Genomic DNA, 13,058 nt, shown 5'->3' on the forward strand with positions numbered 1-13,058 from the left:
TTCAAATGGTTATTTGTCTGTTAAGTAATTTTTCTTGTTTAAAAAAATTCAAAGTAAATACAATTTTATATTCAATTTAGATTAGATTCATATAATTTTTTTGAAAATCGGCGATCCCATCACCATGATTTCTCCTTGTAAGTTAGAAACTGACTATTATTGTTGATAATATAGAAATATATTCTAACTATAATAAAAAAACTTTTTAGGATTTTTAGTTTCACAGGACAATAATAAGATATAATTGCGCTGATAAAACTAAAAAAATTTTAACTCGATAGGCCTGCAAATAATAGCAACAAGGTTTTTTTTACTGTCCTTGACTTACTTAGCTTAATTGAATTAGGTTAATTAAAATTGATACTAATTAGAGAAAATGGCTGTTTACTTATTAAAGATTTAGGAATATGTATATATAATACATAAGTATTATATAACAAGATACCAATATCATCCAAAGATGTAACTAAAGGGAGAAAAGAGGATGGCTTGTGTCTCTTAAGTTACCTCAGTTGGCCAACAAGATATATATTTATAATATTTAAAAAATTATATTGATAATATATTCAACAAATATTTCAAGTTAAATATTCTATATTTATTTTAATTAATATATTTTCATAATATTTATAAGCAAATATTTAAAAAGATATTTTTTAAGCACATTGTAGAAATATTTTCGGTGTAATATACTGTATTTATTCTCTTTAATATATTATCAAAATATACATAAACAAATATTTAAAAAATTATATTGTGAGCATATTATGAAAATATTTCAATAGAATATATTTTTTATTATGTTTAAGAGATATTGTCACAATATTTTATTCAAAATATTTTAAAAAGTATTTTGTAAGAATATTTTGACAATATTAATATATTGAAATTGCTATGTGGGTAGATATTATTCTAGAATTATGTATATTAGGTTAGAATATATTTGTAAGCCTATGTGTATTGAGTAGCTAGTCTTTGAGCTTAATGTCTTTGCTTTAACAAGCATCGTGCCGGCCGACAGCGCAAAGAAACTTACAAATTTTTTTTTTAGTGTTTAATTTTTGTCTTGGTGATTATTGAGCCGCATCCTTTCAAGGTGCTTTATTTTAGCGCCGGGACACATTGGGCTACCACAATTCCGCCTTGATAAATTTTTTATATAGATATAAATATTTGTGAATCTTGTTTTGACCAGGCCAGAGGAAAATTTTAGAAATGTTGGTGTCGATCTCTCAATAAAATATACTATCTCAAAAAAAAAAAATTATTCAACAGACATAAAAAAAATGAACAAGTACAGATTATAAACTATATTTATAATAAAATATAGAGTGTTTAAAATCGTTTACAAGTAAGATAAGTCGAAGACTTTCTGTAATTAAATCATATCATTTAAAATCTTGAATCGTTTTTGTAAGTAATTATATGAATTATATAACGTATAATGTAAATAGTATACGTAGTGCATTTAATACCAAAATAAACGTTGGATTACTTGAAATATTATTGCATTACATAGGGCGTAAGGTAAGTTCAATTTAACCTATGCTTTCGAACCTCCAACAATCTATTGCGTAATAAACCATTAATAATTAATAAGAGAAACAATTAATGATGAAAATTATTTAAATAAAATTAAAGACTTTAAACCTACAAAAATCTTATAATTAATAATAACATAAATATGGCAAAAAGTTTTTTTAAACGCATTACCAAATAAACTTACTGTTTACGTGTAATAAAAATTCTGTCTAATGAATGCTTATGTTAATGAATACTAAACATATTAAAGTTTTTTATTGTTATACACAACATCAAATTATAATATTTACACCTAAATCCAAAATTTATCAAGTTTTTGATTAATATTAATCAAAGAAAAATGATAAGTATTTGTAAAAATGAAACTTAGATTATTTAACTAATATATTCTATTTTTTATGGATTTAGTCTGAAAAAATTCAATAAAGGTATTTATTATTATTCAAGTTATAAGTCAAATTTCAATATACTGTGATGATGTATGTTGTCTTCATTACTCAAATTCAAGGGCACTTGAAGAATTTAACATTAATAAGGACAAAATTTATTTTAAGAACAATTTAGCATATTGTTAATTTAAAAAATTTTTTTATGCTTATTAATCTTTTTTAAAAAATTTAGTGTACCAAAACCACTTGGTCTAATCATATTCGATAAATACCATTTTTAAAGCCTAATACCATCATTCTGATAAAAACATAAAAAAAGCAAACATAAGTTCAGATACCTGTGTTTTTAAAAGGAAAAAATATATTGTGTTTTTATTTTGTGAATAATTTTGTAGGTTATGATAAACGGATCACTCTATATAATATTTAGAGTTACTTACCTTCCAAATAAAATGCGAAGAACACCAAAATAAAAAATGTTGATAAAATATGTAATTTCTGAAACGAATTTTCGATTTTTAAAACAATATCAATAATTATGAAAATCAGATTAATCTCTATTTCCGCCAAACTAAAAATCTTCAAACATAATTTATAGTTATAAATTATTAAAGAGATACTTTAATTACTTTAGTAGAATTGATAATTTTTTAATAATTATATTAGAAGTAATTATTTGTAATTTTACTATTAATTATCCATCTATTAATTAAATATTAAGATATGTAAAAAAAAGTTACTTACCATTGTTGTTTATAATGTCAAAAAATTTATTATAAGATTTAATAAAAAAATTTTTAAAACAGTTATTATAAAGACTTGAAGTAAAATATTATACGTATTGGCAAATAAGAAATAATTCTAATAATAAACAAAATAAATAAAGCATGTTTGCAAAAAAAAAAAAAAATATGAAATATTGGAACACATTATAACATGATTTTTTGTCATAAAATGACATTTGAATTTTGAGCATTGTAAAAATCACATAGATTATATTAGGTTTTATTTTATTACTAGTAAATAACAAATTGCAAATACATCTTTTAATAATAAAGTATATTAAAGTTTTATGAACACGTAATATACCGAAAAATTATATTAAATTATACAATATCAATAATTAAATTAATTTATATACTTTGTTGAGCTGCTGTGTACATTTATTAAGTTTGAGCTTGTAACGTGATAAAAAGTTAACCCCTTTTTTTTTATTTTGTAAATATTTTACTCTAGTTGAATCAAATGCGTATTGCGACGACGTTTAAGAGAGTGCTCAGGTACTTTTCTGCAGTGTATTAAAACATGTCTCGGGCGTTCTCAGATTCCGGAGGATCGTGTAGTCGTAGAGACATGAACAGTATATCAAATGAAACATGACAAAATTATCTACATATGTACATGGAAGATTTTTGATATACAATTTTTGGAAAAATTTTTTACTATAAGCCGTTTGGTTTCACTAGATATTTGATCATCAAAAAATGCCATTGAAGCATTTTCTGGTGAGAGGTACTACTAAATGATTACTAAACTCCTACTGCACTTATATCTTTGTCGATTTTCTTATACTTATAAAAATTTTGCATGCACTCTAAATCTAAACGCGGAGCTTTAAATGCATTAAAAATATACAAATATCACATACGCCAACTTGTTCGCTATCAGTTAGTTCAAATGAATCTCGAAAAAAAAAATTTTAAACAATAAATTGCTTTTGCCATCCATCTAGCATGATGATAAGTGCCAGGTGATCTAATTAAACTATTTGGATACAGATTACCACCGAGAAAAACTAATGCGAAATTTAAAAATTCTCTATAGTCTTCTCTTGGCTAATAAGTATTTATTTATTTCATACATAATGAAATTATTTCTATTTCAGAGCTGATACGATCACATTTTCATGTGCCCATATCTCTGTCTCCCATAACATCATTGTACCGTTTAATAGACATATATATATATATATATACATATAATTAACACAGTGACATACAACAATACTAACNATATATATATAATTAACACAGTGACATACAACAATACTAACAGGAGGGCGGACTGCACACATAAACACTTTTTGCAATTCACGGCCAATATGCCATAATGAGATATCCCTATCGACAGTTGACCTTTTACCATCTTCGCGATCACTACTTGTCTAATAATTAACTTAATTTGCTACCCCGTATATTATAGTGTGTGTGTCGCCGTCAGCTCCCTGTTGGATTATATCATCTCTAGGTGTCCAGCAGGTTGTATTATCTATTTAATATTTCAATTGTTTAATAAATATTTATTTATATCGTAGTTAACCTAAAGTGTTATATATATATATTGTAGTGCGACCCTTGGTAGTTCCTCTAAGGGAATATAAATTAAATAGGAAACTTCAGTACCTAAGGTAGATATAGCCTAGCCAGCTATCCCCCGTTGGTCCCTTAGAATACTGTCGACGGGCACTTAGGCTAAACCCATAAATAGCGACGTAACAAAGCCATTTAATTGTGTTTTAACAACAATATCGTCTAAGCCTGATTTTATAAATCAATCTTTAATTTTGGGCCAACTCTGTTGAAATTTTTTAAATAATGATATTTTTCGCCAACTAGATAATTTTTTTTTTCAAATACACAATTCACAAATACATGGTGCCTATATGGTAGATATAAAAGATCTGTCTCTAGATATTGTGTCAAAAATGACACAAGCGCCTTGTAACTTTCCCATATTAGAGGCTGTTGTGTCATTTTTGAACAATATCTAGAGACAGATCTTTTATATCTACCATGTACACTAAATTTTATTTCCAATATCCCATTCTTTTAACAAATTATAATTTGCTAGTGCTTGTTCTTTGCCTATACCCGATTTAATAAATGAAACGCCAAGCAATTACTCATTTCCATCAAAATTTTTGGCAACTGGAAGTCTCTCAATATTTGTTTTACTAGTTAATGATGGTAATAATTTACCATCGAAATGAACAATAACAGATGTAACATTTTTTCTTAAAACTTTTCAAATATTTTTTTAGCATGTTTGGTTCTTAAAAGTTCACGACATTGGTGTATTGACAATGTTGCTATGGCATAACTATCACTAACCTTGCACTTTTCAAAAGCTTCTTTTTGAGCAGAATGGTCCAGGTTTGTCCTCATCAAGTATATCTGACATAGAATAATCAAATCTAATATTGTATTCTTTGTTACTTTCTTCTTGTGTACTACTAATACTAGAGTCTAATAAGGTAAGCTCATGTAAAATAATTCATCAAATATTTCACTTTATTATTGTAATAATGATTTGATATATTACATATCAGATATATGTTTGGTATCTTTATGTTATTAGGTCACGATTCCAGTTACGTTTAAGTCTTCTTGTGGGATTGTCAGGGAAGTTAGTAGTGCACATACGTTTTATTGTGGGATTTGTATTGAAATTCAGTTTTGAGTGAAATCGAGTGTAGTGTAGTTTGGTAAGTTCGTTAACTGTGTTATTATGTAAGTCTTTATGTAGGTTATTGTTAGTTATGTACCAAGGGGCATTAGTTATCATCCGAAGCGAGATATTCTGGAAAGTATGAATTGGGCGTATATTTGAAGGCTTTGCCAGCCCCCAGAATTGAATGCCATAAGACCAAATTGGTCAACCTGAATATCATTAAACAAATATTGTTATTCATGAGTAATATTATTTCATTTGTCAGCTATTTTGGTTAAATAATACCCGTTGACATTCAAGTGCACGTTCGTTCTACTGTTATTGTAATTGGGCCTATATTATATTTTCGTCTAAGTATAACTATAGTATAATTAAAACTTATCTTCTACACGCAAATAGCTGCCGTAGTTAATAACCAGCTATTTTTATGTTAAAATTTTCAATTTTATTTTTTCAACTTTAAATTACTATAACTTTTTGAAAAATGTATGGATCAATACAATGAAAAACTTTTTTATGATTATTTCTTTCATTTAACATACTTTTTTATTAAATTTTCCTTTATACAGAGGAGAGTAGGGTAATATTGGGGATTCTAGGCCCTCTCCGCTTCACCCACCCACCCTACCACCGTGGTTATGGGAAGAGGGGTGGAGGGGGAGTAAATCCAACGTAAACTAACATAATACAATGGGAGGGGGAACGATGATGTAACCCAACGTAAACTAACCTAAGAAGAACCTCCTCTGACAAGTCTTAGGGTGGGGGAAGTAAATCCAACGTAAACTAACCTAAATCAGGTGAGGAACCTCTCTTCCTCCACCATGTCTTATGAGAGAGGGGTAATGAAACTAAAGGTACACAAACCTATAGGTGGGAGGGGGGGGAATGAAACACAACGTAAACTAACACAAGTTGTCACGCGCCTAAATTATGCTCGTCCATATATACATAATATCGGTTTTTTGGGGAAAAAAAAAAAAATGCATTTTCCAGGTAAGCTATACGGTTACGGTGAAAAGTACAATTTTTAAACGTCGAATCCGCTATTTTGATATGCCACATGCATATATTTAGATAAAGTCCATACGTAAAATGTTAATTTTACCTAATTTGTGAAAAAAAAAAAATTAGTTCGAAACATTGTGTGCCAGATGGCTGTATTGATGATTACACTATAGCACTTGAGATTAATACACCAGATGGCCCAACGCGGCGGCGACGGCGTCGGCGATGTCGCCGTCAATTAGATTAATTGTTATTATACGAGTTAATAAGCTTGACCGTTATTCGTATAGTGAATAATAAATCAATATTTTTTTTGTAGACAATATATACTAATGACGACTTTTCAAGTTTTCTTATAGCAAAACACATTCTTAAATAAACACTACCGCCGCCGCCGCCGACGACGACGTAATCACTGGAACATATATAATATAATGTTTATAATATTATTATAATCTGTATTATACTTATCGATATATGTCTTACATATATATTTTGTCTGAATTATTACTGGTATCCCTCCCATTGTTATAAATTATTACCGTATTTAACAACTGTAATAAATTATTTTTAATAAAATAATAGCTTCGACTGGAAGGATTGCATTCTTCATCCGTCAACGCATTAGAGACGGCAGACGGTCATAATTTTTACAAAGGCATCTGTTTTAAATCCTAAAGACATATATGTGTAAACAATTCACTTTAATTTTCACGCTATTTTAAATAACTATATTTTACTATAATAATTAAAACGTATATAAATTAGACATGCAGACGTATCAAATATACGATGGAAAACTGAATTTTTTGTCTTTGCTTAATACTACTATATGCATGGGTATGAATGACGTAGGTGGCCAGTGTTCATTATAATCATTTATCTAGTAATATTTTAATATCTTAGTCGTATACACCTCATCCGTTATCACGAATTAATTATCTAAAAGATATTTGGANCACTGATGCAGCGGATAATACAGTAACAATCCGTATTTATAAAGACATCAATAATGATTATATTCACTCTTTGACTAAGCGTTATTAGCGGCTCACTAACGTATTGCTTAAAAATATTTAGTTAAACGTATACAAGTACTAGTATTTATTTATTTATTTTTTTTTTAATTTAAAATTGAATAACAATGGCTGATGTACATTTTACTGGTGCTGCACAAGGTAAGTTTTTTTGATTGTATATTTCGATATTTTCGATGCACAAATTGTTTTTACACATTTTTTCACAGCCACCTCTTCCACGACTGTTCCAAACCACCATTCGGTTAAACGTAGGGCTAACAACAGTAGGGTAAAATCGAAAAGGTTGCGTATACAATTGCCGGACGCGAAAAATTTCATCGAGATTGATTCCGCATTGAAGCGAGGAGCCGTTTGGTTTTATCGGAAAAACGTGGAAAATTTCGCGAGCTATCGAGATTTTCTGCGCGCCGTTAAACCCGAGCTGGTTGCCAAACTCGGTGAAATCACAGCTGTTCAGCCTATTAAATATAATCTCAAATTGGAGGCCTCTTACCATATACCGCGATCAGAAGCACCGCCCGAGGACCGTGCCTTCAAGACACGGGCTAGGGCGTTGTTGTCCGACACGGATATTGTAGGTGCGGTCAATGACGATTTCGAGATTATGCTCGCTGAGGAAGATGTGTACTCGGGTAGGGGTAGCGGATTCACGCTAGCGCATATCGACGGTCTCATGCTCAGTGTGTACAAGTATACGCCCCTCACCGGCTCATCATATATTCCGATCCCACCTGAAATTTTACATAGAAAGGCAATCATCAATCCGCAAAACATCGATCAGTCCTGTTTCAAGTGGGCCATTTTGGCCCGACACGTTGGGGTTAATAATAATACGCGTGTTAATCAAAAATATTTTAACGAGGAACACAGGTATGATTTCACGGGGTTGACGTTCCCCACACCTGTGTCCCAAATTAAAATATTTGAGCGACGAAACCCTAACGTGTCTGTCAACGTGTACGGCTTGGAACGAGACGACGTTAAGATGAAGTGGTCGGTGTATCCTCTAAGAGTCGCCGACCAAGAACAACAAAATCATTTTGACCTGTTGTACATCGGTGACTCTGACAAGTATCATTACGCGTACATTTCAAATTTTTCGAGGCTTGTGCGCAGTCAAAAAACTAAACACAAATGTCGCATATACACTTGCAGACGTTGCTTCACTAGCTTTGATGATCAGTCTAAAAAGCATATTCTTCGGGGTCATCAAGCGTTGGAGCAACACAAGTTGATATGCGGCAAGAACAAGCCTATTTTACCCGTTATGCCGGCGGAGGGCAGTAAGGTCGAATTTGACGCGTGGGTAAAGACTCAACGGTTACCGTTTGTCATCTACGCCGATTTTGAGGCCTTGCTGGAGCAAACAGACGATCGTATGGGTGCATACACCAGGACTGTGCACACCCACCATCCCATGAGCTATGGGTTCATGGTGAAAACATCGGACGATGTGCCCTCCGAGCTCCTCGAACGCTACGGTATACCGCAATCACCGGTGATATACCGTGGGTCCGAGGATCGCGAAGAGGTCGCCAAGGCATTTGTGATGGCTGTAACTGAAGTGACGCGCAACATTTCTAAATTGTTGTGCAAAACCAACGTTCCCATCCGAATGTCTATCGATGATGTGCGCAGGCACGGGGAGAAACTGGTATGCGACTTGTGCCGCATGGCATTCAAGGATTCCAACCCCAAAGTCGCAGACCACTGTCATCTATCGGGCCGATTCAGACAGACGTTGTGCAATGCATGTAACCTGAAAGTAAAGACGGTCAATTTTGTGCCGTGCTTCTTGCACAATCTTTCGGGTTACGACGCGCATTTCATCGTCACTGAATTGGGGTACGACGACCAAAGGATTTCGGTCATACCGAATTCCGAGGAGAAGTATATTTCGGTCACGAAACACGTGACCAATAACTTCTCCATACGGTTTGTCGACACCTTCTGATTCATGGCCTCCTCCCTATCCACCTTGGCTGGTAATCTAATGACGCCCGACTACGTTAAATTCCGAGAGACGGCCAAGGTGTTCCGCCCGGAAGACATGCCGTTGGTAACGCGTAAGGGCGTATACCCTTACGAGTACACTGATAGTTGGGCTAAATTGGACGAAACGGTACTACCACCCCGCGACGCTTTCTATAGTCAGTTGAATGAGTCGAATATCGATGACGACGACTATAGACACGCCACAGAGGTGTGGAATCGTTTCGGTTGCTCAACCCTCGGTGAGTACAGTGACCTATACCTAAAGATTGACGTGCTGTTGTTGGCTGACGTGTTTGAGAACTTTCGCGACATCTCTATTTCAACATACAATTTGGACCCGGCGCACTATTATACCGCACCGGGTTTTAGCTTCGATTGTATGTTGAAGTACACCAGGGTGAAGCTGGAGCTCTTGAACGACTACGACATGCTACTGATGGTGGAGCAGGGCATTCGTGGTGGGCTGGTGCAGGCCGTCAAGCACTATGCCAAGGCCAACAATCCAAAGACACCTGGCTACGATCCGACAAAACCAAACTCATGGATCGTGTATCAAGATTGTAAGTATTATATATAAAAGTACAATAATTGAGCTGTGAATTAAAAACGTTTAATGTATATAGGCAATAACCTTTACGGGTGGGCTATGAGTCAGCCCATGCCGTACGGTGGCTTCCGGTGGTATGAAGGATCAGATCCTCTGGCCGACCTCCAATTGCTTTCGGACACTGGTAATACGGGGCGTATATATGAAGTAGATGTATCGTATCCAGAAGGGCTGCATGACGAGCACAACGACTTGCCGTTCTTGCCTGTCAACGATGTACCACCGGGTTCCAAAGAGACCAAACCCATGGCCACTTTGAAACCCAAACAGCGGTACGTCGTACATTACGTTAATCTTAAACAGGCGATCGCACACGGACTGCGAGTCGATAAAGTATGTATAATTAACCTATAAACTATAAACGATGATACTAATATAAATATTTGTACTGCAGGTGCACCGCGTTTTAGAGTTTCAACAAAGTGCTTGGTTGAAACCGTACATTGAGTTGAACACTGAAATGCGGAAACAGGCGGCAAATGCTTTTGAAATATCGTTTTTCAAACTAATGAATAATGCCGTCTTTGGTAAGTGCACGCTCAATGGTAAAGTGAGTTATTTGATAAATATTTATATTTTATAGGGAAAACAATGGAGAACATGCGGAAACGCATCCGCATTGAACTAATCTCCAGTCCCGAACGTCTAAGCAAGCTCGTAAACCAACCAACCTTCAACGACTGTATTAAATACGGCGAAAGGTTGTGCGCCGTCATAATGGACACAAAGATTGTCAAGTTTCTCAAACCAATATACGTCGGTTTAGCAGTGCTTGACATTAGCAAGTCGCTAATGTACAAGTACTTCTACGACGTATTAAAACCTCATTATGGCGACGCAATTAGCCTGGTTTACATGGATACTGGTGAGTACAACCGTACAGTAGAAATATTTTTACAATATTTATATATTTTTAATTTTTCTCAGACTCCTTCATATACCTGCTCAGAGTCAGCGACTTCTACCAGGATTTAGCCGACAGCCCCGATTTACTGGTGTACGTGGACGCATCTAGCCTGCCCAAGGATCACCCTTGTTACTCGACCTCGAGGAAGAAGACGCCTGGTCTGTTTTCAGACGAGACCGGCGGCCTCACCCTCTTTGAGATCGCTGCACTTCGTTCAAAGTGCTATGCATTTGACATGGAAGGCAGCGAATTCATCAAGTCTAAGGGGATCCGCGGACATGTCGTCCGGAACCATCTGTCTTTGTACGATTACAAACGATGTTTGTTTGAAGACGATGGCGACGATGGTGACGATGCGTCAAAACGAGCGTTGGCCGGAGACAATGCCCGTGTAGTCATCGGAGCCGTACGNTGCATAAATTACGTGTTGTACTATAGAACTGCAAGAGAGTGTTGTATTTGGACGCATACTGTGATGTGTCCAAGAATGTCACTATTGTCCAGTCGCTGCTGTGTAGTTTGACATTAGATTTCTTTTCATAATACATTCCAATGTGAGGAGTTAGTATGTCTATTTGTGCTAGATTGTCCGGTGGGTGAATTAGAATTTCTGCATTGGTGTATGTACTAGAAATACAAAAAAAAATTTTTTCTCTTTATATTATGGATTTAGGAGAAATGTTTTTTCAATAAATTTTTATGAACTAAATGTCTTTTCCCCCTCCGCTTAATCGCTACATTGACCTGGTTAGGGTGGATTTCGAGAACCTCAAATGGACCTATCCAATTGGGTGTGAGTTTATTGTGAGCTGCTTTATTTTGTAAATAAACCATGTCACCTTCCTTAATTTCTAAAGAATGTGCGTTTTTGTCGTATTGACATTTAGCTTTGTTTTTATTAGCGATTAATCGATTGCGTGCGACTTCGCTTGTTTCTTGAAGTCTCCGTTTGAGTTCGAATTGGTAATCAGAGAAATTGTACTGGGGTTCTGGAGGTTTCGACAACGAATTAGGAATGTGTATCTGTCTACCATAGACTAGTTCATAGGGTTGATAACCTGTAGACGAGTGAATACTGGAATTGTAGGCAAACATTGCGAATGGAATGTATTCGTCCCAGTCTGATTGATCTTTCGCAACAAAACTTCTGAGGTATTCGCCTAAGGTTCGATGGCTCCTTTCTAGACTGCCATTACTCTGAGGATGATACGGAGTAGTTGATGACTTTTTTATTTTCAACAACCGACATACTTCTGCGAAAACTTGACTTAGAAATTCTGTACCGCAATCTGTGACTATTTGCTGAGGTATACCATGTAAGCAAACAAATTGAGTCACAAAATGGTAGGCTACAGTGTTGGCCTCATGATTTCTTGTTGGTATGGCCCATGAAAATTTTGTCAGATCATCTTGTAGTGTGATGATAAAGACATTGTTACGACTTGATTTAGTAAGAGGACCAACGATATCTAGAAAAATTTTTTCAAACGCTCTTGATGATGTAGAAGTTATTACCATTGGTTCCTTGACTGATTTATTTGACACCTTGGTCAATTGACACGTAGGACAAGTCTTGATATACTCTTCTACTTGTTTTCTCATGCCTGTCCAACGGTATTCGATTCTGAGTTTATTAAGAGTCCGTTCTACTCCTTGATGACCTGAGAGAGGAGTATCGTGGAAATCTTTAATGAGTCTGAGTTTTTCCTCAAGTGTTAGGTGATCTTTACTAAACACTTTGATAGCAATATTGGATTCTCTAAAAATGAATCTTAACATAGATTTAACTTGATTCCAATTGAGTTGATCTAACCCGCATCCTATTTTTGGCATAGCGATTTTGGTTAGATTATTTTCTTGACAAAAGGTTTTTAGATTCGTTAGAGTCTTAAACAAGATTTCGTAACTAAGTTTCTCAAAATAGTTAGCTTTTGTAATAAGATATAGAATGTATTTCTCATTGTGGACTAAATGCGCAATTTCTGTCACATTTTTCCTTTGGTTTAGAAGTTCTTCTATTTGTCCAAATTTTCTTCTGAATTGGAGAGCGACTCCTTTTTTCATATAGAAATCTTGGGATACGCTATTGGCTAAATGCCAATCGTTGTTTTCTTTGAAGA

At 34.2% G+C, this 13,058-nt stretch overlaps 3 protein-coding genes across 38 annotated transcripts in view; 2 read left to right on the forward strand and 1 right to left on the reverse strand.

Annotated features, from left to right (window-relative positions):
- Window positions 1-2,746, reverse strand: part of LOC126908504 (E3 ubiquitin-protein ligase Topors-like) — a 56,568-nt gene extending 53,822 nt beyond the window's left edge. For 22 of the 36 annotated variants that reach the window (XM_050690692.1, XM_050690910.1, XM_050690918.1 and 19 more), the window contains exons 1-2: window positions 2,676-2,745; window positions 2,372-2,429 (exon numbers count right to left, since the gene is read on the reverse strand). In XM_050690692.1, the coding sequence (XP_050546649.1) occupies window positions 2,372-2,429; window positions 2,676-2,678 (61 nt within the window). In that variant the 5' untranslated portion in view covers window positions 2,679-2,745. Of the gene's footprint in view, window positions 1-2,371; window positions 2,430-2,675 lie in introns of all 36 variants that reach the window. The other 14 variants (XM_050690725.1, XM_050690676.1, XM_050690850.1 and 11 more) reach the window with 3 other exon arrangements.
- The window catches only part of LOC126894757 (uncharacterized), a 239,303-nt gene extending 235,924 nt beyond the window's left edge, over window positions 1-3,379 (forward strand). The window contains exon 24 of the mRNA XM_050665999.1: window positions 3,334-3,379. Within this exon, the coding sequence (XP_050521956.1) occupies window positions 3,334-3,379 (46 nt within the window). The remainder of the gene's footprint in view (window positions 1-3,333) is intronic.
- A 5,791-nt stretch (window positions 3,380-9,170) lies between these two features.
- LOC126894763 (uncharacterized) lies at window positions 9,171-11,461 on the forward strand. Its single transcript, XM_050666013.1, has 5 exons — window positions 9,171-9,984; window positions 10,048-10,364; window positions 10,426-10,558; window positions 10,615-10,896; window positions 10,959-11,461. Exons 1-5 carry the CDS (start codon window positions 9,387-9,389, stop codon window positions 11,459-11,461), a joined length of 1,833 nt encoding a protein of 610 aa, XP_050521970.1. The 5' UTR covers window positions 9,171-9,386.
- The last annotated feature ends 1,597 nt before the right edge of the window (window positions 11,462-13,058 follow it).

Source organism: Daktulosphaira vitifoliae, unplaced genomic scaffold (genome assembly GCF_025091365.1).
Source record: "Daktulosphaira vitifoliae isolate Bord-2020 unplaced genomic scaffold, ASM2509136v1 Scaffold_1, whole genome shotgun sequence".
Classification (NCBI taxonomy): Eukaryota; Metazoa; Arthropoda; class Insecta; order Hemiptera; family Phylloxeridae; genus Daktulosphaira; species Daktulosphaira vitifoliae.